At 54.6% G+C, this 24,356-nt stretch overlaps 2 protein-coding genes across 2 annotated transcripts in view; both read right to left on the bottom strand.

Moving 5' to 3' along the window:
• Nucleotides 1–2,765: 2,765 nt before the first annotated feature.
• Nucleotides 2,766–14,222, bottom strand: SHKBP1 (SH3KBP1 binding protein 1). The gene is made up of 18 exons (XM_081216509.1): nucleotides 14,102–14,222; nucleotides 13,818–13,871; nucleotides 13,653–13,698; nucleotides 13,473–13,546; nucleotides 13,093–13,151; nucleotides 12,783–12,863; nucleotides 11,656–11,817; nucleotides 11,485–11,575; nucleotides 11,204–11,394; nucleotides 10,499–10,614; nucleotides 9,369–9,456; nucleotides 9,138–9,254; nucleotides 6,704–6,874; nucleotides 5,492–5,647; nucleotides 4,975–5,071; nucleotides 3,706–3,884; nucleotides 3,303–3,417; nucleotides 2,766–3,181 (listed from the first exon to the last, which is right to left on the bottom strand). Exons 1-18 carry the CDS (start codon nucleotides 14,185–14,187, stop codon nucleotides 2,950–2,952), a joined length of 2,115 nt encoding a protein of 704 aa, XP_081072635.1. The 5' UTR covers nucleotides 14,188–14,222; the 3' UTR covers nucleotides 2,766–2,949.
• A 408-nt stretch (nucleotides 14,223–14,630) lies between these two features.
• SPTBN4 (spectrin beta, non-erythrocytic 4) overlaps nucleotides 14,631–24,356 on the bottom strand; it is a 70,642-nt gene continuing 60,916 nt past the window's right edge. The window contains exons 27-35 of the mRNA XM_081216811.1: nucleotides 22,558–22,696; nucleotides 22,380–22,464; nucleotides 21,825–22,021; nucleotides 20,618–21,237; nucleotides 19,409–19,478; nucleotides 18,415–18,707; nucleotides 17,065–17,238; nucleotides 16,877–16,919; nucleotides 14,631–15,653 (exon numbers count right to left, since the gene is read on the bottom strand). Of these exons, the coding sequence (XP_081072937.1) occupies nucleotides 15,495–15,653; nucleotides 16,877–16,919; nucleotides 17,065–17,238; nucleotides 18,415–18,707; nucleotides 19,409–19,478; nucleotides 20,618–21,237; nucleotides 21,825–22,021; nucleotides 22,380–22,464; nucleotides 22,558–22,696 (1,780 nt within the window). The 3' untranslated portion in view covers nucleotides 14,631–15,494. The remainder of the gene's footprint in view (nucleotides 15,654–16,876; nucleotides 16,920–17,064; nucleotides 17,239–18,414; nucleotides 18,708–19,408; nucleotides 19,479–20,617; nucleotides 21,238–21,824; nucleotides 22,022–22,379; nucleotides 22,465–22,557; nucleotides 22,697–24,356) is intronic.

Below are 24,356 nucleotides of genomic sequence, written 5' to 3'. Positions count from 1 at the left end.
TGAATATTTAAAGGCTCCCAAGCGCACCCCTCCAACTCCCAGAATTGCAGACTTTCTCCTTAAAGAATTCCAGTCCCCTCTCTTCCTAGGGACCTCTACCATTAGGAGCCCCAAGCCACAAGTGGCCTTAGTCCCCACCCACACCCGCTTTAGTGGGTTCTAGGCTCCGAGCTCTGCTCACAACCTTCCAACTCAGAGGGTCTCAAGCCCAGCCCCGCCCTTTCATTATAAATTCAAGGCCCCACCCTCTTTCCTCAGAATTACAAACCTCACCTCTCTGCTCCCAAAGGCATCAGAGCTTCAGAGCCTGCCCCCTAGTTGCCCCCTTCTCTGAGTTTCAGGCCACACCCTTTCCCATAAGAATTGGGCCAAGGCCCCACACTTAGGATCCCAAACCCTACCCCTTTCACGTTTGTCCCCCCTCCGGGGACCCCGTCTCTCAAAGCAGTTTGATTCTTAAGGTTCCCAGTTCTGTAGCCTTAGCCCCGCCCCGAGTAGGTCCCAGCCTCCGCCCACACAGGGTACTAGGCCTGACCATACGGCTGACTCCAGACTAAGAACAGCAATCAATTCAGCTTCGACTTCATCCCCAACTCCTGCTCCTTCTTCCAAGGGATGTGCAAGGAGGACAGGGGACCCCCTTCACCCTCCGCCTTACCTTGAGGCACACGGCCTGATTCACACAGCCACACTCACACCCGTTAACATCACCTACAGCAATCCATGCCTACACCCAAAACTGACACCCGGAAGTCTGGGCCCACCCACCGTCCAGGGACACACAGTCCCTTGGAGCAGTAACGACGGCACTCAGGCCCCACTCAGGGGCATTTGTGGGTTGTCCCAGCTCAGTGATCGAGTGCCTGGCTCTGCCCACTGAATATGCCCTGTGTCCCTGTCTTCATGTAGCTCCCACGATCCCTGCTAACATGACCCTGCAGGACAGTGTGTCCCTGCCCCCGCTGCCCCCCTCCCCGTCTCCTACCCTGTGGCTGGAGCATTTGCTGGGGGCGCTGCCGAAATTTCTCCCTTCTGCTTGGGATCCAGGGCATCTTCAATGCTCGTTGCTAGGCAACAGCCTCTGGCTTACCACTGCAACTTCCGGAGATGGCGTTGGCTTCCCCTCCCCGCCCAGAATTTGGAGTTCCCAGCTCCCAATCCCCCCCCATCAGTGCCACTATCTTCCAGGGTTGTTTCTATATCTCTCCTGGATCCTGATCTGATCTCGAACCTTCAGAATCCCTCAGAGCTCTAGAGCCCTGGCATTCCAGAAGCTTCCTCCATTGTATGTGCTCACACACGGGGTTTTATCCTGGTATTAAGAAAACAAACAAATCTTTTTAGTGTTCTTGATTTTCTGACATTCTCTTCCTCAGTTCTAGAATCATTAGCATCCTAGAAACACAAGTGTTCTGGATTCCCCGGCATGGAAAAAAAACAATCTCAATAATCTAGCTCTGTGAGCATTACAAAATACCCCCACGTTCTAGATCACAGACATTCCAGAACACTCGTGTTTTAGAATCACTCACCTTTTAGGCCTCCCACTCATGTTCTAGATTCTCTGGCAATCCAGAACCCCTTGACATTATGGACTTCTTCGAATGCAAACAAATCCTCTAGTGATCTAGAAGGGAAGGGCTGGCATTCCAGAATATGCCTATGCTCTAGATTTCCTAGTAATCCAGATTCCTTTCTGTTTCCTATAATTATCAGCATTCCAGAATGCCTGGCTTGCAAAATATTCCTACTGGTGTAGATTCATAGGCATTCTAGAAAACTCCTCTGTTCTAGAATCATTGACTTTCTAGGTCCTTTTTCAGAAACTTCTACAGTCTGGATTCTTTGATATGCAGGGAGGAAGCCTAATACTGCTCATCCACTAGTACTCTAGAATATTCCTGTGTTCTACATTTCCTAACATTCTAGACCCCACTCCCCTATGTTACAGAAGTTCTGGCATTCCAGAAACTCTGGAATTCCAGGGTTAGCATATTCTAAAATCCCTCGTTCTTAGTTGGCCCACTTTCTCTTCTATTCATTGACCCAAGGAAAAGATGCAGAAAACTTCCCTGAGGTATTAACTGGGGAAAAACCTCAAGGATGTCAGGCTGGGGTGAGCTGATCCTGTTCTACATACCCTCCCTGGTGTGGGCAAGAGAGGGGTGAAAGACTGGGCAGCCAGGGATATGGACAAAGTGTTTGCAGTGGTGAGGTTTGGGGTACAAATGTCACCTAGCCGACATCTGTGTTTCTGCCAACCTGTTGGCAGAAATTCATCCCTGTTTGTGGTAATAGTACCCTGAATCACCTTTCAGGAACTCTTCCTCCACTCTGTCAACATGGGGCTGACCTCACTGCCTGGCTCGTGAGGGCACGTGATCCCTGGAAGGACACAGTGATTGGTTCAGGAATGGCCATCTGATTCAGTTTAAGTCAATGAGAATCAGTCCTGTGATTTTGCTGCTGCCAGAGAGAAAAATGTTGCTAAGGAGCTACCTGGAGGTATCTCGGCACAGAGGAGGGAAAACCTGACTGAGAATGATCCCAGAGGAGAGCAAAGCCAAAAGATGGAAAGATATTCTGGATGAGTGATTGAGCCTTGGATCCAGCCATGCCTGAAGCCAGAGTGTAATCCAATTCCCCTTCTTAAACCAGGAGAGACAGATGTTCCTGAATCTACAGCCAGGGACCTGGTTGGGCACCACGGCTCTCCTACCCTTTCCCTAGGGGTGCCCAAACCCTCTCAGAATGTGACCAAGGTGTTGGCAGTGAGAACTTTATTAGGGAAGGGTGACTTTGGCTCCAGAAAAGGGAGATGATGGGGGCCTAGTAACACTAACCACTCCAAGGAGGCCCTGGCCCTGAACCCAGGGCTGTGACAGGAAGCGGGGCAGGCACCTGAGTCCCCCAGGGCCTGGGTATCTCAAGGCACCATGGCAGCCATGTTCAGAAGGAAGTTTCAGTGAGCTTCATCTTGGGGGGTGCAAGGGGAGCCCCGAGACCCGCGGAGGGCCGGGGGGCTGGTATCGGTGGCCGCTGGGGCTCCGGCCCACTCCGCACCAGTTCCTGGCAGCGTTCCACGAAGCTGCCTCCCCAGCGGCGCCGGGCCTCAGCCTGTGGGGGGCTCGGGCTCCCACGGCGGCCAGACAGGGAGGTGCTGCTGAAGGCTGAGTGGAGACTGAGGAGGTGATGAGGGTCAGTGCAGGTCATCAGGGTAGAGCTGGGTCCCCCCTGCCCCCAGGCCACCGTGTTCTGCCCTCCGCCCCATTGCTCAGAAGGGGAAGTGGAGTCACGCCTACCTGGTGAGAGAGGTCCGGGGCGAGGGGCTGGGGGGAGCGCCCCTCAAGGAAGCCAGCGGGGCTAGTTCGCACTGCTCCAGCTGTTCCAGCAGCTCTTCCTCTGTCAGGCCCCCTGCTGGGGGGTGCAAGGAAGCAGGGTCAGGGGCAAGACAAGGGCACAGGTCAAGAGACAAAGGTCATGTGCAAGGACTGAGGTCGGGATAGGAGGAAAGATGCAGAGGTCGATGGACAGGGGTCAGAAGCTAAGAAAGAGAGGTTAAAAAGCAAGGGCGAGGAGGGGTTGGGGGGCAGGGAAAGGGGCCAGAGGGCAAGGGCTTGGGGAGGGAGCTCATGGTGAAGGAGGTTGTGGAGAGGGTGCAGGGTGAGTCTGTGGGGCTTGGGACGGGACTGGAGCGGGAAGTACCAGGCGCCTGGCCGAGGCCGTCCATGGCGGTGGTCAGGTCCCACATGGCCAAGCTGCCGTTGGCCTGGCCAGTGAGCAGGTAGCGCCGGGGCCGGGAGCCCAGCCTCCGGGAGCCCTCACACTCGAGCACCGTGAAGGCGGTGGTGGGCGAGCCGTCCACGGAGCGCACGGAGCACACCCTGAGAGGGGAGGGGCAGGGGTCACCTTGGCCACACCAGGGCCTGGCCTGGTCCCTCTTCTCGTCTTTATACCCCTCCCAGGCCTCAGTCCCCACCGCCCTTGTGGTTTCAGTTCCTGCATCTCGGATGATCACCCAAGCCTCTCCACCCCTCCCAAATCTACTGTCTTGGGTTCCAGCCCTGTAAGGACCAGGAGCCTCCTGGATGTCCCCAGCCCCACACACCCACCATGGGGCCCAAATAGGATTCTCCCCCAGACATGTTGCCCTCCCTGTTCCTGTCTCAGGGAGAGCCCAAGACTCATCCTGGGTGCCTCCCTCACTTCCCAGCATTCCCCATGGCCGGCCCCCTCCTCCCCTCCCCATCTGGCCCTGATCAAGCCCTGCCCTCTCCGGCCAGGCATCTGTCCCAGCCTCCTCCCTGGGCTCTTGGTCTCCTCTCCAACCTCCAGTCCATCCCCCTCAGAGCGGCTATGGCTCCCCAGGACACTCAGGACAGTCTCAGCTCTTCCATACGATTGGCAAGGCTCCGCCCCTCTGCAGCCCCATTTCTCACCTCTTGGTGCTCCAGCCCCCAGAGACCACGTGCATGTCCCTGGTTCTCCTCTCTGGCTGTTCCAGCCTTTGCACATGCTGCCCCTTCAGCCAGGCACAGACTTTCCCCGCCCTCCTTTCTTCTGCTCATTCCTATTTATCCTCAAGGTCTCTGCTCAGAGACTTCTATTCTACAGGCCCCCTTCCCAGGCTGGAGCAAGCAGGCCTCTGGGCTCCCACAGCTTCCCGTCCCTCCCCGATCCTGGCCCTCGCCCCCCAGCCTGTGCACACGCCCCCAGCCCCCAGCCCGGCCCTGACTACACTGGGCATCTCTGCTTGCGGTCCAGCAGGGGCACCTGGGATTGTTCCAGCTTCACTCCCATCCACACGTCGCACCTTTGATACCCCAAACTCCAAATCTAGGACCAGGCTCGTGCTCCTTCCCAGCCTCTGCTCCTGTGGTGCCCCTTGGCTGGGATGCCCTTCTGACCTCCCTGGCATCTTGCCTTCTCCTCTGACCCCCCCCACCCGCCACCGTTTGACACGACAGTCCTCACCGCTGACCAGTGGAGGAAAGACGCACGAAGAGCTGGCTGGCATTTGGTACCACCTTCTGAACGAACACTTGCTGGTCATCCCGCTCGCCGTAGGGGCCTGGGCCAGGTAGAGGGGGGTAGTCAGGGCCAGCTGGGGTCCCTGTGACCTCCAGATCCCAAGACTCTGCCTCCTTCCCCACTGATGAACCTCCCCCCCAGGACCAGGTGCCCATCCCCAGGTGGCTAGAGTTGGGTGAGGTCAGACAGGGTTGGGTGTCAGCAACAGTCAGTGCAGTTCAGGCACATCAGGGGCAGGGGGCGGATCCTGGGTCAGCAGGAATCAATGGGGGTAACAGAATTCAACTGGGATAGCTGGGAGTAAGTGGCGGTCAATAGGGGTCAGGTGGTGATGGGTGGAGGTCAACCCCATCAGCTCGGTGTGTCAAGAGAGGTCTACAGGGGTCAGGAAAGGGATCAGTGGAGGCCAACGGAGGTCAGGCAGGGTCCGTGCGGTGGGGGACCCGGGGCTAGGAGGCACCAATGTCATTGCCAGCACTGCAGCCGCCATGCCCATCGGCCGATTCCAGCGCCAGGATCTTGAATGAAGCGAGCGGGGTGGAGCCAGGCTGGGTGGAAATCATGCCACGGAAGCGAGTCACAGACCACGTCCGCACGTGGTTGTTGTCGGCACAGACTGAGGAGCCAGGGGGCAGCGGCAGGTCAGGCGCGGCCGTGGCATCACCACTGCCCGACCTTCCTGAGCCCCGGGATGACCTCCTTTCAAAGGTGTCAGGATTCAGGCCCCTCTGAATTCTTCCCTTTCAGAGAATCCTCTCTTCGCCAGAACTCCAAATAGTTAACAATCCCGTTGGCTCTGCCTCCAAGGCATTCCAGGGCCTGCTCTCACGTTTCCCTGTCCACTGCTCCCACCCCACCCCTACCCTGGTCCTGTCAATCTCATCTCCTGCCTGGACCATTGAAGCAGCCTCCTCCTTGGCCTTCCTGCTCCTATCCTGTCCCCACATGCAGTCAGAGGGACCCTGTGGACACCTGTGTCAGGTCACAGCCCTCCTCTGCTGTGAGACCTCCCGCAGCGCCATCTCATTCAGGGTGAAGGACAAAGCCTTCTCCATGGGTTACAAGGTCCCATGGACCTACCCCATCACCCCCCACCCTCTTCCTCACCCACTCCACTCTGGGCCCAGTGGGCCCCTGCTCTTCCTTAGACACACCAAACATCCTCCCACCTCAGAGCCTTTGCAATGCCTGTTCCCTCTGCCTGGAATGCTTGTCCCCACTGACCTGCACTGCTCATTTCTGTTCAGAGCTCCTTCCTCAGGAAGAACTTCCCGAACCATGCACTCTCCAGTGATCCTGGCACTCTCTTGGCTTCTCACATAGCTTTGTTTTTATTCATGGCCCCCATCCCCATTGCCAGATAGTGATTTATATTTTTATTGATTTATTGTCTGCTGCCCCCACTAGAGCATCAGCTCCATGAGGGTAGGGACTTGGCCTGTCTTATCACTGTATCCCCCGTGCCTGGCAATCGCTAAATTGATTAATTTTCTCCTCTCCCTGGCAAATCCACTCTCCCCCAGACTGGTCCCCTTCACGGAGTTCTCCAGAGGCCACTCCCCACACACTGTCTCTCCCCAGTGGAAACCCTCATCCACCTGGCTTCGTGCTCACAGCTAAGCCATCCCTCCTGCAGGGAGATGGGCATGCGGGGCAGCCAGGCAAGGCTCACCTGAGATGAGGTGCTTCTCTGAGAGCATGATCTTGGTGACGGGGCTGCGGTGCACGGTGAAGGTCTGAAAGAGCTGAGGCCCCGAGCCCACGGTCTCGGGATGCTGCACAATGACACGCACGCCCCCTGAGCTGGTGCCATAGGCGATCTCGATCCAGTTCCCACTGTCACCTGGTGAGGGGCCGAGGAGGAAGAGAGGGACAGGGTCACAGAGTGACAGAAACCAAGGTAGAGAGAAGAGGCAACAAAGAACAGATGCAGAGTCAGAAAGTAAAGGGAGAGGGAGAGGTGGAGAGAACAAGGTGGCGAGACGTGGGAAACAGAGGAATGGGAGACAGAGGGACATGGCAGAGAAACCAGAGACAGAAATTAAGACAGAGAGAGCGACAGATTGACATATGTACACTAATATGTATAAAATAGATAACTAATAAGAACGTGCTATATAAAAAATAAATTAAAAAATTAAAAACGACAGAGACGGAGCTGAGAAGAGGGGGAAGAGAGGTCGAAAAATAGAGAAACGGGGAACCAAGAAACAAATCACAGGGAGGGACACAGAGACAAAGACTGACAGAGAGAGAGAGATGGAATTCGAGAGAAAGACAGAGAAACATAGAAAGGGACATATAAACAAACAGGCCAGGGTTCAGTCTCTTCAGGGAACTAAGATCCTGCAAGCCACATGGTGGGGTGGGGTCAGACAAACAAACAAAACCAGACAGACAGCAAGACAAGAAAATGAAACTCGACCCAGCGTGCCTGAGGGACTCCCCACCCTTGCCAAATTTCCACAGGGGAAAGGTTTGTTGTAACGTCACAAACTTAATGGACCATCTTAAGGAATGTGGGTAAAATGTGGTTTTAATATTTTATGCAGGAGTTAGAAGCAATGGATTTGGGTTATGAATAGTAACATGGATGGATATTTAACCTAGGGCAGGATGGACAAAAGTAAGATATATAAACTGAGTTATATACCCCATACCATTTATGCAAATTCAAAAACATGCCCATAATATCCATTTTGTAAGGACACATACAAATGAAAATATAAATGCTAAACATGACAGAATAGTGGCACGTGGTGAGGAGGGGGATGGGGAGGAAAGGAGTAAATCAATGAAATAAGAAAGGGGCCTTAGGAATTCCCTGGCAGTCCAGTGGTTGGGGCTCCGTGCTCTCACTGCCAAGGGCCTGGGCTCGATGCCTGGTCAGGGAACTAAGATCCCACAAGCCACACGGTGTGGCCAAATAAATAAATAAATACAGTTTTAAAAAAGAAAGGGGACTTATGTGATGACATGCTGTGAAGTTAAGTGTATTATTAGTTTACGCCTGCTAGAAAAAAATTCACTGTGACCCCTACCTCACACCATACCTAAAAGTTAATTTGAAATGGAACAGAAACCTACATGTAAAAGCTAAAAGTGCAAAGCTTCTAGAAGAAAACATAGGGAAAAATCTTCACAACCTGGGGGTAGGGTAAGAGATCTTAAGCTCCAAAAAAGCATTAACCATTAAAAAAAATTAATCGTTACCCAAAGTGAACAAAGTCAGACACAAAAAGCCACATACTGCATGATTCCATTTACATTAAATGTCTAGAACAGGCAAATCCATAGAGACAGAAAGTGGATTAGAGGTGTCCAGGGGCTGTCAGGAGGGAGGAATGGGGTGTGATTGCTAACAAGCATGGGGTTTCTTTTTGGGGTGATAAAAACGTTCTGGAATTAGATAGTGGTGATGGTGGCACAACTTTGTGAATCTACTAAAATTACTCAGTTGTGAATTTTATGGTATGGGAATTATATCTCAGTAAAAACAAACAAAAAAAACTATTTCTCTGCATTTGCAATCAAGAAAACAAAACACAAAGACTGTCTCAAGTGAGAGAACTCAGCTTCATCCACTGTAACACATGCATCCTCTTTTTGTTTGATCGTTTGTTTTTTTGATTTTGTTTGTTTTGGGTTTTTGTTTGTTGTTTTTTTTTGGGGGGGGGGGTTGGCCACGCTACACAGCTTATGGGATTTTAGTTTCTGACTAGGAATCGAACCTGGGTCCTCAGCAGTGAGAACTCGGAGTCCTAACCACTGGACCACCAGGGAATTCCCAAGACATGCATCCTCTTTGTTTTAGGAGCATGCAAGCATCACGCCCTAATCGCAGATATGGGAAAGAAACACCAAGATCAACTACTAGAGGTCAATTTTGCCCCTGGTAAAGAGGCCCGCCGTGGCTGAGCACCTAGAACAGTGCCTATATGTAAGTGGTGCTCAGTAACTGTTTGTTGAATGACTATATGAGCTGAATCTGTCTCCTTCTCCATAAATCTCACTGGGTCATGCTACACAAGTGATGGAGAGACAGCTCCAGGCTGCGGCCGGGGCTGGCTGCTGACGGCAGGGTGGGGAGCTGAGCTATAGCTTACTGGTCTTTGGGGTGAGGTAGACGCTCAGGGCTGTGACTCCATCCTCCGCTGGGTCCCGGTAGAGCTCGCTGACAAGGAGGTCATTGTCCTTCATGCGCAGGGGGAATTTCTGCACATCTGGGGTGGACAGGGAGGATGGAGTGGGTTTGTTCAAGGTACCCCAGCCTTTCCCCTCCTCTCCCACCTCTCAGGGGAGGTTCCCAGGCAGCTGGGGTGCCGGCTGCTGCTCACCCACGTAGTAGATGGAGCCGTTGTTGCAGCCCAGGAGGAGGAAGGAGCCTGCGGCATCGTAACTGGTGATGGGCTGCACCTCCTGGACCTGGGGGTGGGGCGGGGTGGGCTGTGGCCATGGTGCCATCCCTTCCTGCCTTTGCCTCTGCAGTGCCCCCCCTGGCATGCCCATGCCTCCCTGCTCCAGCACCCTCCCTCCAGCTTCTAGGCCCACTCCTCCCCAGCCTTGCCTGCTCCAGGCCTGCATCATCGGCATCTGTCTCTGAATGGCTCCTGGTTGGCGCTTCTGTCTCGTGGCCTCTCCTTGACTCTGTATTTCTGACATTTCTTTTTTTTTTTTTTTTTTTTTTTGCTGTATGCGGGCCTCTCACTGTTGTGGCCTCTCCCGTTGCGGAGCACAGGCTCCGGACGCGCAGGCCCAACGGCCATGGCTCACGGGCCCAACCGCTCCGCGGCATGTGGGATCTTCCCAGACCGGGGCACGAACCCGTGTCCCCTGCATCGGCAGGCGGACTCTCAACCACTGCGCCACCAGGGAAGCCCTCTGACATTTCTTTATTCATCTCCATCTTTCTCTCTGTGTCCCTTCATCTACTACAGTCATTTAGTCCTGGTTTCTCTCCATCCACCCTCTTTCTGTCTCTCTGGCACCTCTGACCTCCTGTTTCTATTTGTCTGTTTCTCTGCATCTCTGTTTCTTTCTCTCTCCTTTCTGTTTGTCTGTTTCTCTCAGCCAAACGCTCACACTTTAGAAAACAACGCTGTGGGTGTATTTTCTGTTTTACAGGTTGGACAGAGCTTGGGGCGAGTGCAGAGAGAATGACGGACGTTTGCACGTCTGTCTCTGGGTTTCCGCCTCCTCTACCATCTCCCCCCACCCGGTCTCCCACCCAGTGTCTGGAGAATCCTCTCTTCCTTTCCAAACCCACCCTCCTTCACGTCAGCCACGAAGGCCTCCTGGATCCTCCTTTGGCCTTTATCATACCCCATCCTACCCCACCCCTGGATCTGGCCCACTGCTGGGTCCCCTGGTTCTCTCCAGGTCGGGTGGGGCAGAAAGGAACCCCGCCCTGGGTCTGACTGGTCTGGGCACCCGAGAAAGGGGCAGCCAGGCTGGCCAGTGCCCTGACCTGCCAGTGCTTGGTGACGGCATTCCACACCCCAATGCGCCCTGTGTGGCTTGTGGCGATGAGCTGGTTCCCGACGAAGAACAAGGCCTCCACAGGCACGCCCAGGTGGAAGACTCCTGCACAGGGTGAGGAAGGCTGAGTCAGGACCCCCTTTCACGGGGGAGAAGAGGGGTGGCAGGAAGGACTCCAAGGGCCAGAGGATTCAACTTGGCCATAGCATCTTTACAGGCTAGAGGATTCCAGCAGGAATTACAGAGGATTACAACGGGCCAGATTCCTGCTGCGGTGTGGGACTCTAACAGGGTGTGGAATTCTAACACAGCTAAGATTTTCAACAAAGGCAAAAAACTCTATGGGCGGCAGAGGATTCTCACGAGGATTAAGATTTGTTAGGGAACAGATTAGTCGAAGGAGTCAGATTTCTAATGGGAACAGATTCTAACAGGTCTGGGGTTTTACTGGCATGGAGAATTCTCCCCAAGCAAAGAGATCTAACAGGGCAGTGAATTCTGACGGAAGAGAGAATTGTATGTGCGTGGATTTTTCTACCAGACCAAGGAATGCTAACAGGATACGGAATTCTAAAGGGCTGGAGCATCCTAACAACGCAAACAGAATTGTGGCACATGGGCTGTTTTAACAGGCCACAAGTTGGAGTAGAATTCTAAAGGGCAAAAGGGTTCTGGGAAAAGCCTGGTGCCATACCTATCTCAGAGCCACCGCCTTCTGCCTGCAGAGCCCACAGCAGAATCTCGCTGCCCGTGGCTGCTGCCACCATCTTGTCATGCTCACCCAGGGCCCCACTGAGCACCCGGGCTGTGAGTGCCAGTCGCTCAATGGGCCAGTCCAGGCGGGGACTGGAGAACACCAGCTGCCAGCCAGAGGCTTCCTTTAGCCTGGAAGATTGAGGGACATCATGACCCCTCACCCTGAGCCCTCCCCATCAACAGGGCTTAAGGTGTCCTCCCACCGCCTTCCCTGAGCACCTATAGCAGACAAGAAACTGGGTATAGGCCACAGCGATCCAGTTGTTGTGTCCACACACCAGGCGCACCATTCCCGGCTCCTCTGGTAGCCCTTGGGGGGAAAGGCAGGGATCAGGGCAGGGTCACAGGGGCCCACTGGCTGCCCCAATCTCCCAAGAGACAGAAATGTACCTGATGGGGAGGGAGGGGCTTTCTCATCTAGCATTCGGCCCAGCAGCCCGGCATTGCCCAGGTTGGGGGGCATCGTGTTGCTCCGTCGAACAGGGGCTGGGCGTCCCCCTGCTTGCTGGGGCCCCACCAGGCTGTGCCTGTTCCGCCGCTTCACCGGGGACACTGTGGCAGGGAGAAGGGGCAGAGTGACAATCATTGTCATAATTGTAATAATTGTCACATAGCAAGCACTTAAATTGTGCCAGATACTGATTTTGCCACGTGGGTAGCATCGTCTCCTAGAGAAAAGATTTTCGGTGGTGCAGGGACATGGCGTTAAATGAGACTGAATCACAAAGCGAGCTGCTCCCTTTTCAGTTCCTTTGAGCCCATCACAAAGAAAGAATCAGTTTGGGGTTGGCACGATATCGATACCTCTTCGATATTTGGCAATCTTTCCTTTTAAGAAATGGAAGCCTGTCTCATTGGCAGACAACAGCATCTACCCAGAGTTTAATTACACTGTTATGTTTGGGGTTTATTTCACGTCTACTTATTTATGGCATGAAGATAGTGACAAAAAACTTCTATTTAAAACAATTTAAAAAACAGGGTCAAACTAAGTTAAGAGACCAATACGTCTTCATATTTGACAAACTTCATGAAGGTTGTAGGTCTTGACTGAGGTTAGGGAAATAAAGCCATAAACTGAATTTCCCCACTCTGTTCCTTCTACCTATCAGCAAAGCCTAGTAGATTACAGTTCCCAATAACCACTGGTGCATATTCTCCATGGCCAGTGGGCTGGCTGCTCCATGGAGATTATAGTCAATAACTCTCCTTTAATATTTCTCCCCTCCATGCAAAGGACACCAGTTCTCCCTAAGCCTCCCTACAAGGAAATCAAACCTGGACTACAACTCCCATTAGGCTCTAGGGTAAGCTTCTGAGCCTCAGGGAGACTAGCTTGGTCCATTGCCTCATGGGAAATGCTGTTTCTTACTTCCTTTCCAAGCATCAGTCCAAGCATCTGATATGGAACTACAACTCCCATAGTGTCTCAGGGCCCACAGCTTAGGCACCCAAGAGCTGAAGCCTTATGGGAAATGTAGTCTTTAGTCCCCCCTCCATTCCTTAGTAGTTCCCACCTGGTGGAGGCAGGAAACCATTGAAGAGGACGTTTCCACAAGAAGATCGATCCAACTCTTCCCGAAGCTGCAGACGACGAACTAAGACGGAAGGACTCAAAGGCTGGGACTTGGAGAACACTGAGGCAGATCCCTTTCCCTCTCCCCCATCTCTTTCTCCACAGAATATCACCACCCTCCTGAGACCCACGACCAAACCCAGGGCTCTCAGCTCTAACCCAACCTTCTTTCAGGAGAGAGGGGAAAGGGGGAGCATCACTAGAGGGCTGGTTTTCTATGGGATGAGGATGCTAAAGGGGGCCCCACTTACCCAGAGGAGTGAGCCCATAGAACTGGGCTTCGTGGAGGAGGCTGGAACCGTGAACACCCCTGGGTAGTAGAATTGACTAGGGGTCAGGGTCTGGGGAGTGGGAGTGGACAGAGAATTCTGAGGACGAAGTTTTCAAAACTGCACAGAGAATCTCAGGAGGTAGAAAATTTTGATGGGATCAAGATTCTAAAGGAGCAATGATCTGGGCGGTGAAAATGTGTGTGTGTGTGTGTGTGTGTGTGTGTGTTTTGTGGGGGAGAATTTTAAGGACACATAATTTAAATATGATCAAGAAGCTTAAGTGAACATTCTGAGGGGAAAAAGAGACTTCCCGGGGGGGTGAAGACGGTGGGGGACTCCCCTTTATCTTCCATGCCAACCTGGGGTCCAACTCTTTGGTGCGCAGGAAGTTGAGGATAGGGGCGAAGACGGTGGGGTCCCTGTCGATGAAGATCTGCGGGGAAGGGAAGCAGAGGAAAGATAGGGCAAAGAGCGGGGCTGAGTGCGGATCCTGTCCCTCCTCCTACCGGCCGCCCCATATCAGCTCTTGCTCTACTCACGGCTCCGGTCTCATCTTTCAGTGTTGAGATGCGTCCGCTCAGAAGACTGCAGGGAGGGGACGCAGAGCAGGTGTCACGGGCCGGAGTGTGTGTGTGAGGGGGAGATTAGGTCTCCCCATACCCTCTCCTCCCGCCCCCCCACCCCAAACTCGCTCTTCCAATCACCTGGAGAAGAAGGAGTCTGGGATCCAGGTGAGAGTCTGGCGAGAGGTACTGAATCTGTGCGGGGACCGTAAGCGGACGCGAGATGATGGAGGGAAGATGAGGAATGAGGCCCCCAATCTCAACCCGGTGAGTTCCCTTCCTTCCCCCAGCACCCATCCAGGCTCCCCGCCTCCAGCAGGGGGCGGAGCAATCCCTGATGGACAGGAATTCCCCCTGGAGAGGCGGGTACTCCCACCCCGTTCCCCGCTCCCGAGAGTAGCGCCTCAGGAAACTCCTACACTCACCTCTTGCCTCCCACGTTCAGATGAATCACCTCCCCGGGAGGTCCCCGACCAGGGACCCCGTCTGCTGCAGGGGCTGCGGCTGCCATGGCCCCCGGGCTAGCCGGCCGGCCTGCACCCGCTTCCGGGTTGCATCCCGCCCCGCCCCCACCGGGTGCTCATTGGGCAGGAGACTCCCGGAGCCACCGGCGATTGGGTAAAGCGCTCACCCATCGCAGTTAATTTCTCCGCCTCCTTAAAGGGTCCCGCCTTTCCTGTCCTGGACGGAGCGGACCGAACGGCTCCTTTGGGGAAGTTGTTACCACGGATAGCAAAACGTTCCTCCATCCCTCTGGGGTTCCCGATTTAGGAATGGCATCTAGGTGATTCGTCGGGGACACGTGTTTAGATCTCGAAATTAGTCCACACCAAGAGGGACATCTAAATGTTCTCCGCAAGACAGTTTCTTCCCCTCGCCCCACCCAGTCCTCCTGGGCGCAGCCCATGAAATGCGAACAAACCAGCACAGACCGTCAAAGCCAAAGGATTTATTATAGGTACACAGAGTGCGCGCCTGCCACACGCCCCCACACCCCTGGGTCCCAGCGGCTTCTCCAGGTAGCCATGGGGGCTGCCCACAACCCGGTTCCCCCACTCCCCAGGAAAGTGCTCCAGCCAGAAGCATGCAGGGGGAGGGCTTCCCCTCGCCCCTCCCCTCCCGAAGTGGCATTTACAGCTGGAGGGGGGAGGAGAGAGGAAGACAGTTTTGTGCTTTGACGCCCCTCCCATTAAAAGCCTTCGCGGATGCGGGGCAGGGGGAGGAGGAGGTCGACGTTTTGCAAAAATAAACTAAGTCAGGAATTAACCGCACGGTTCTGAGACGGCGGAGTGCGGGGGCTACGGCCCCTTCACTCCCCCTTCCCAGACAGAGATCAAGGCAGCATTGGAAGTGAGGTAAAGGCGGGGAGGGGGGCGTCCCCTCCCCACCCCCTAGCACCCTGGATGGTCCAGGGGACCTCACCAGCGCCCCCATGCCCATCCCTAGGGCGGGAATTATCGCCCCTACCACCCCAGCTTCTTGGGGCTGGATCTGGGCATCCGGGCAGGGAGCTTGGCTCAACTGGCCCCTTACCCGCCCCCCCCCACAAGCTCAGTTATTGCATAAAAATAATGGAGCCCCAGCACCTGGGGTGGAGGTGGCGAGCGGGAAGGGGCCGAGATATGGCTATAGGGGCAGCAATCCCCCCACCACTTCTTGGGGTGCAGGAAAAGTCCCCTCCTTTCCGGTGCCGGTCAGGGCGCGTCCGCAGTGTTGGTGGGACTAGGGCCTCCCACCCCTGCGGAAGAGAAAGTGTCTTTGTGCCCACAGTGCGGGGAGGAGGGGCGGGGAGGTGAGTCAGGCCCTGCGGGTGGGAAGTCACTTCCGGCGCCCGCTGGCCCTGCGCTCCCCCGCCTCCCGCTTGGGATTGCCCTCGTCTGTGGACGACGTTGTGGGTTGTGTCTGGCCCCAGCGGGCGATCTCGGCGTGTTCCCCCACCGAGGCAGCCACAGCCTCCAGCCAGCCGTTCATCTCCTCCTGGTGAGAGAAACAGGACACAGTCTATATTTGGAAGACAGGAGACTGATGAATCTAGAATCAGACTGCCCACTCTGAACCTAAGTTTCCTCATCTATTAAATGGATAATAATAACAGTAATGATGATGATGATGTAAATAGTTACATAGCACTTATTTTGTGCCTAGCTCTGTTCTAAGCACTTTTGTGGATTAATTCACTTAATCCTATGCATTTGGATTATATCTAACTCCCACTATAGAGATAAACAACATGAAGCAATAATATCAGCAGACACAAAGCACTGTAATTTTATGGGCCCTGTAAGTGCTCTATCTGTATCAACTTATTTAATTCTCACAATAATCCTATGATGGAAAACTATTTTTATCTCCATTTTAAAGATAAGTAAAAGAGGCATGGAGGGAAGAAAGGCCTACTTCATAGCCTCTTGTGATGATGAATGAGGTAACAAGTGTTACTATTTTCAGCATCTCTTCAAACCACCTCCATGCCTGCTCCTCCTCCCCTGACCTCTCCCCTTAGCCCCAGGCCCAAGGTCCACTCACATTCTTGTCTCTCACACACCTCCTCCTCCCCTCCCCACAGGCCCGCCCTAATCCAATCTTGTGCTCTCCCACTTGGGTTCCTGCCCTGGCCACCTCCTGTGCTCCACACCTCCACTCTCGCCCTCTCCAATCTACCCTGCACATGGTAGCCAAACGGATCTTTCTTATCCATCACTGTAACCCTCCCTTGCTCAAAACTCTGCCATGGCTCCCTAGTGCCCTTAGAATAAACTCCAGCCTCTGAATGATACACGGTGTCCTTAGAGATCCAGCCTCTGGGAACCTTTCTGAGAACTTTCCTCCTTGAACTCTCCTCCAGCACAGTTAGCCCTTTGCGATTCTGTACTTCTGGTTCTTTGCACTTGTAGTTCACCTTTTTTTTTTTTTTTTTTTTTAAGCTAACTCCCTCCCAACTTTCTAGTTTCATCTCAGAGGCCAAGGCAAGGAGGTTGGACGTTGTCCTGGGGCCTCCAGGCCAGCCCCTGATCTTCCACCTCCCCCCAGCTAGATTAGGAACTTCTTCTGGTTTCTCATTGCCCATGGGCTTTCCCATTTCAGCCCTGGTAACTCTGGCTTGTGCTTCTCCTCTTCACAGCCCCATCACTCTGGGCCAGGAGTCAGCCAGCCAGGTGGTTCCTGAGGTCAAATAGGGGAGAGAAAGGAACAGATCTCACCTCATCTTTAGCCTGGAGCAAAAACTCACTGCCATCCTGGGTTCTGTGGGAGAGGACACAGGATCTGGGGGCTCTGAGGCAGAGGCCCAGCCCACCCATCCACCAACCGTCCTCCAGGGAAGCAGGGTATTGCCGGGAGGGGGAAGGTGGGTCTTGGACCCTCCCTCTTGCCCATTGAGGGGGCTCACTGGAGCTTGAAGACGTGCTTCTTTTTCTTGTAGTCACTAGCCACCTCGCTGGTGGCCTTGTGCAGGCTGAGCAGTGGCTCCCCGCCATGTGTGCCCCCCGATGCTGGGCCCTTGGCGTCCTTGTAGAAGCCCAGCTCCCCCTTGCTGAGCACGCAGTACAGGCTCACCCACGACCTGGGGTGACGACATGGGGCTCAAGGCAGAGTCGCAGCACTCTGCCTGAGTACTCTTCATTAATACCCTTCGTGGGCTGAATATGCTTGAGCCTTCCTCCCTCTGGACCTTTGTCCTAGTTGGGCCATACACCTGGAGTGCTCTTCCTATGGCAGTTGCTGAGCTGAGAGGAGGGTCTAAGTCTCTGGGTACCAAGCCTTTGTCCAGGCTGGCCACTGCTGAGGTTGGCCTTCCTTATCCCCGCCCACACTAAATTTCCTGAAGGCAACACTTAAGCTGTCTCCTCCACAGGCCTCTGCTTGGGCATGTTCCTCGCCACTCCTCCACCACCCCCACCCAGAACCCCGAATCCCCTGAAGGGAGATCTATTGGTCTATTGGTCTATTGGTCTACTGTCTGGAGTGACGAATTCTTGTCTCCCCATTCAGCGGAAGCACCAACCGAGGAGGAAGTCTTCCACGATCAAAATACATCCAGGTGCCCCTGTTTATTCCCACCTTGGTCTCAGCACAAGGAGGAAAGACTACCTCCACAGGCAAAACCTCAATCTGTTCTGCCAACTCCTTCTGCTTGTTCAACGCTTCCCTTATGGGCTCCACCTCTCCCCACATTCTGCCTCTCAGTTGGACAAAAAAGGGTTGGACAATCGGGAGCTGGACTCCAAGAGTAGACACATCACTGTTAGGCTCCCATCTGGAAACCTATATGAGGTGCCCCCCACCCCTCAGCCCTCAGTTTGGGATCCGCCCCTTATCAGGCCCTTCCTCAATTTTAAATTGAAATAAATGAACCCACCCCACTCACTGGTTGAAGGACCTCTCAAGGCTCCACCTCACGAGCCTTGAGAACCCTCTAGACGAGACCCCACATCGTTTGCTATTAGCTCTAGTTAACTCTTGGGTTGGCTGCTATGAGATTTAGTAATAACTTTTTCTTCAGGTCCCGCCCCCATCTAAGCTCCACCCACTCACCCATTGGACGCACTAACCTTAAGCCCCGCTCCTCCGGTTCATTGATTGATTCTTTGAAGTTAAGGCCCCCTTTTCAGGCTTCGCCTACCCCGCCACGGGTTGGGCGCCCTGAAATTTAGCCCCACCCCCCTTTTCAGACCCACTTATTCATTCATTTGGCCCTGAGCTTGGGACCCGCCTTCCAAAGCCCCGCCCACACGCTCACCGGTTGGACGACTTGCGGTTAGCGTCGAGCTCGCGCTTGCGCAGCAGGAAGCCCTCGTGCTGCACTGTATGAGTGGGCGGTGGCGGAGGCGCGGGGGCGGAGCTGCCCTGGGCCGGGGCGGACCGCGAGCGCCGGCTTCCCCCGCCCTCACCACCCTCTCGGGGCCGCGGCCGCCGTCGCGGCTTGGGCCGGTCCCGCGCCCGCGGCCGGTCCGGCCGAGGTGTCCGCTCGGGCGGCTCAAGCCCGTTGGGCAGGCGGCCGGGGGGAAGCTCGCGAGGCTGAGGCAGCGACGGCTGTGTGAAGGGAGGGGGAAGAGGGGTGCTGTCCATAGTGGGGTGTGGGAGCCATCTGTCTGGGGGAACTCACAGGTCTGGGGGTCCCATCTGTCTGCAGGGCAATCTGTCTTGAAGGCGAGTATGGGAGGATCTCAGGGTTGGAGGCCCAACTCTTAAGGGCTCCCCTGGTCTTGGGAGTGGGTCTGTCAGGACTCCTACGTTTGGAATCCCTCTCTATCTAAGGGGGAAAGGAGTTAGACCTATGGAGGTAGGGGGTGCAGGCAGGTAGATGTCCCAGCATCTTTGTAGGAGGAATCTGGGGCCTCCTGTGTGTGTACGGTTGTCGGTAAGGAAATCTGAGACCCCCACTGGGCTAGAGAAAAAGTCCGGGACAGATGTGGGAAGAGTCGAGAGAGAGAGAGAGAGAGAGAGAGAGAGAGAGAGAGAGAGAGAGAGAGAGAGAGAGAGTGTGTGTGTGTGTGTGTGTGTGTGTGTGTGTGTGTGGAGGGCGGTATGAGTCTCTTACGTCGGTGACCTCATCTTTCTAAGGGAGAAAATTTCAGATTGTGGGAGGCATCTGGGGGCCCTCTCCATCCCCTGAGAGCCTCTGCAGGGTTCAGATAGGGGGGCAGGGCTAGGCACTGGTGTTTCTGGGATTCTGACTCCGGTTCTGAGGAGAGGGGCCCCCACACCCCCACCCACACCGAGGCTCAACTTACCCCAACAGGGAGCCCTGGGCCTGCCTCTTTCTCCTGCAGCTGCTCCACAATGTCAGCCAGGGTGGCCTTCCTGGGGGTGGGGGGGTGGGCACAGAAAGACCCAATGGAACTGGGATGCCTTCTCCCAGAGACCAGCCTGGCTGGCCAGAGGAGCCTCAACCTCTTAGCCTGAGATGCCAGGTCCCTGTCCACTTCTGCAGCTGCCTGTCTCACATGTCTGCCTTACACACCACAGGTGCTCAGCACATGTCTGCCAAATGGAAGATGGAACCTCTCTCCCCTCTTGAGTTTTAAGCAACACAAAGACCAAAATGCAGACTGGTGCCTTCAAGCCTTTGAACATACTGTTGCCTTTTTCCACCCACCCCCTAAGCTTTCAAGCTCCCTGGACTTCCCCCATCCCAGCCCTGATCATTCTGGGTCACACTCTCTGGTGACAAGTCTGTTTCCCCCACTGGACTGTGAGCCCCATGAAAGCAGGGCTGGAGCTGGTTGGGTCATTGCTCTCCCCAGCACATACCACACACAGAGTGGGCACTCAGCCAATGTTCACAAAATACAAAATTAAAAGGGGTCAGAAAAAAAAAAAAAAAAAAAAAAGAAAAAAAGAAAAAAAAAAAAAAAAAGGGGTCAGGAAGTCATTGTCACTGAAACATATTTGACCAAAGGCCTCTTTCTGGGGACACAGCTGGTTGAAGTGATGTGCACAACACACTCAGGATTCTGAAAGACCTGAGTTCCAGTCATGCTTCACCCAAGCCGAGTGACTTGCCCTGTGTGAGCCTCAGTTGCTCCATCCATAAAATGGATATGATTACAGCACCCAGTTTATAAGGTTGAGAGAGACTGTGATAAAGGGTCTTAACTCCAAACAGGGAGGTGATGGTTCCACCATTAGCCCAGTGGAGAAACTGAGATGCAGAGAGGATAAAATCCCTGCCCAGGGTCACCCAGGGGATTTGATGCAGGGGTCAGAAACTCAGTAGCAGAGAACCTGCACCTAGAGGAAGCCATTGCCACTGTGGGATAGTGGGAACGACTCCCAACCTCTTCCAGCCTCAGTTTACATCTCTGCAGAATGGGTGCCACAAATGTGTATCTCCCTCCCTAGGCAGTTCTGAGCCCGGAAGCCCTCTCCGCTGGGCCTGTGCGGCTCCAGGAGCTCTCCGTGTCCCCCTTCCTCCACTCCCTGGGCACATGGGGCCTCACCCCTTGGCCAGGTCTCCTCTGGTGGGCATCTCCTGTTCGCTGGACTCCTGCCGCTCCAACCGCCGCTCCCGCCGCTCGCGCCGCCTCTCCATCTGCTCGTAGCGGCCCAGGGTAAGGCTGTGTGCCACCTCATGTTCCGTTGACTCCGGCCGCTCTGGCCGCCGCCTCCGCGCAGCCTCCTCAGATTGCTCGGCCGATTCCTGCCGCTCCTGCCGCCGCCTCCTGGGCAGCTCCTCCGCGCGATCAGCGGACTCCTGGCGCTCTGGCCGCGGCCGGACCTGCTCCACTGCCGCGGGGGCCCCAGGGGTCTCCGCGGCGTCCTCTGGTGCAGCCGGCAGGGCCGTGGGCTCCACCCTCCCCGGGACCTCCGGCAGCCGATCGATGCGCGGCTGGAGGCGCTCCGGCTTGAGCTCCTGGCGCACGTACCCCACCCGGGTCCGCACCTCGGCCGAGAGCGTGTCCGAGGCCCGGCGGGCCAGGGGCTCCAAGCCCCTCTCATAGCCCCCTGGTCGCAGCAGGGGCGCAGCCTTGGCCGCCAGTTCCGTAGGGTCTCCAAAGAATTTGCGCCCCAATAGCGGGGTGGGTGGCTGCTTGCTCTGTTCTGCCTTGAGTTTCTCGATCTGGGGACAGAGGGGCCAGGCTCAGGTGGAAAGGCGGGGTGGGGGCGGGGCCTGGGAATGTGGCTCTGGGTCGTCTGCCTCACCACCTAGTTTATTAGTTATTAGTGAAAAAGCAACGTTGTCCAGGCCTGTCTCTGCCAGGAGCTTAATACCTATCTTCTCCTGCAAACACCTAGTGTTCTTTAAAGAATTGGCTAAATCATCACTTTCTCTAGGTACCTTTCTGCCCCCCTCCATTGCCTCCTTCCTTCCAGACCTTAAGACTTTTAATTACAATGGTCCCTTCTCCTCATTCTTCAAGTCTCAGATCAGACTCCCCCAGGCCAAGACAAGTGTTTCTGGGCTCTCATGTCCCCCTGTGCTTCCCCCATCCTAGCCCTGGACTGTCGCTGGTGACAGGTGACAGGTCTGTCCCCTCCCCCCTTCAACCCTCTCCCCCCACCCCTGTACCCCCCAGAACTGGGAGCCCAATGAGGGTGTGTCTCGGCTCTCACTCAACACAGTGCTGAGCCCGTGTGTTTGTCTCATACAGAGAGATGGGTGTGGAGCTGTGGGAGGGGTGCTGGGGCAGGAAATGGGGTGCTGACCGTGGTCAGGCGCCGTAGAGAGCTGAACCTTTCTTCCCAGGCCGCAGCCGCTTTGCGGAAGGCCTCGTGTCGCCGGATAAGCTGCTCCACCTCGTCCACGCTGCTCCCCAGCTCCCGGCTCTGCAGGAGCGGCTCCTGGGCCGTCAGCCAGGCATCAGCCACCACCGCCTCCTGGGCAAACTGGTGCACTTCCAGCACTGAGGAAAGACATTTGGGGTAAGGGTGCTGGGGGCACCTGTGGGCCCTTCACGGGGGCAGTGGCTATTTTTTCTGTCCTTCCACACCCGCTCTGGTTTCCCAGCCCTGACCGCTCTGGGCTCTGCAGGAAGGAGAGAGGCGGGGGCTATTTCTGAGGGCACCAGCTTCTCCCCTAGGTGTCTGCCATCAGGGAGTCAATGATAAGGCAGCCCCCTTGCCCACCCTCCCAGGCCTTCGTGTTTGCTGCTGAGGACCCATGGGGTGTGCAAAGCATGACTGTCACCCTCTGGGCTTTTCCTGACATGCTGGGGCATATCCCTGTGCCCTTGAGCCACGTGTGTCTGGGGCCCCACTCACTCTGCTGCAGCCATTCCCAATGGCGGTCCCACTTGTCCGACACCTCCTCCTTCCTGGTTCCCAGCTTGTCCAGCTGTGCCTGGATCTGGGAGTGGCGGGTGGGGAGGGAGAGGCATCAGGGGTGGCTCCCACCCCGATGGGCACAGATGGCAGAGGGAGACCCCTGCTCCCCTCCCACCTCATCAGCCACTGCACTCTTGTTGAGCAGCAGAGAGCGCCCCAGCTCCTGGCAGGCTGTCAGCTCGGGCACCCGTGCCTCCAGCTCAGTCTTCAGGGCCTGGTGGTAGTTCATGAGCACCTCCACCGATGACACGTCCCTACAGTGGGTGGTGGGTAGGAATCTGAGCCATGGGCCGCCTCCCTCGACCTCCCCCAACCCTCCACATACGCAGCTCCTGATGAGCCCAAATCCCTGAGGCTGGGATTCCACACCACCTCGGGACACCCCCCTCCCATGATCAAGTTCTGAAGGGCCAATCTTCTTCACTGATTCAATGATTCCAACTTTCCCAAAGGGCTAAAATGTCCCACTTTGGTGATTCTAACCTAGAATTACAAGATCCAATTTTTCTAATTTTCTAAAGCTATACTTCTGAAGCTTCCACTAGCCAGTGATTCGAACCTAAGTCTGTGCTGTCCCATATGGTAACCACTAGACATGTGTGGCAGTTGAGCACTTGAAATGTGGCTGGTCTGACTTGAGATGTGTTCAAGTGTAAAGTAGACACCATATTTTGAAGATTTAGTATAAAGAAGAAGGTAAAATTATCTCGATAATTTTAATATTGACTACATGTTGAAGTAACAACATTTGGGGTATAATGGGTTAAATAAAATGAATTACTAAAATTAATTTTCACTTGCTTCTCTTTACTTTTTCTAATGTGGTTACAAGAAAACCTTAAGTTATATACGTGGCTCACATTTGTGGCCTGCATTGTATAACTATTGGACAGTGCCGTTCTAAGCTGTTATATGGCCAAAGCAAATTCCAAATTTCTGAAGGTTCTGTCAGTCAACAAGTGTAGCTTTATAAGTCTTAGTATGTCCAGGGACTTCTCTGGTGGCCCAGTGGTTAGGACTCCACGCTTTCACGGCTGAGGGCCTGGGTTCAATCCCTGGTTAGGGAACTAGGATCCCACAAGCCACACGGTGCAGCAAAAAAAAGAAAAAAAAACACTTAATATGTCCAAATGTATTTCTGATGGTCCCACATTGTAATGATTCCTACCTAAGACTTCGTATGCCTAGAACAATCTCCCTGATTCTCCCCTATCTCCCAAATGTACCCTCCCCGAAACCGTCTACCTCAGTAAATCCACCCATCATTCATCCGTGACTCCTCTTTTTCCCTCAGCCCCTTAAGCTAATCCATCAGTCAAGACTGGACATTTATAACTTGAAAACATACTCTGTGAAATGACATGAAATCTGAGATTTGTTTTAAAATAACTCCGCCAAGGGTGGAGGGGACGTGGGGGAGTGTATAGATGAAGATGGGCCAGGTGTTCACTGTACACATGTGGGTTCCCTATGTGTCACCGCTACATCTGCGTAGAGTTGAAATTTTCCATAATGAAAAGGTTTTTTCAATTCCTAAAATCCATCATGCTGCCTCGTTTCTTCAACGGCCACACTGGGCCAAGCCAACATCACCTCTCACTTGGATGATGGCAGCAGCCTCCTGACTGGCCTACCTGCTTCCACCCTGGCTCTCCACAATCTATTTGTCACAGGTACCCGGAGTGATCTTTCTCAAATGTGTATCGTATCACATCACTCCCCTGCCCTAAGCTCTCCCATGGCTCCCATCTCACTCCAAGCAAAGGGAAACTCCTCAGCATGCCCTGTTGCCCCTCTAACGTCATTTCCTGCCATTCCCCACTCTCCCCCCTCACTCCAGCCAGCCACAAGGACCACCTAGCCTTTGCTGAAACATGTCTGACGACAGCCTACTTCAGGGCCTTTGAACTTGCT

The sequence above is a fragment of the Mesoplodon bidens genome (assembly GCF_964165515.1).
Source record: "Mesoplodon bidens genome assembly, chromosome: 18".
Classification (NCBI taxonomy): domain Eukaryota; kingdom Metazoa; phylum Chordata; class Mammalia; order Artiodactyla; family Ziphiidae; genus Mesoplodon; species Mesoplodon bidens.
This window is presented reverse-complemented; position numbering and strand designations above follow the sequence as displayed.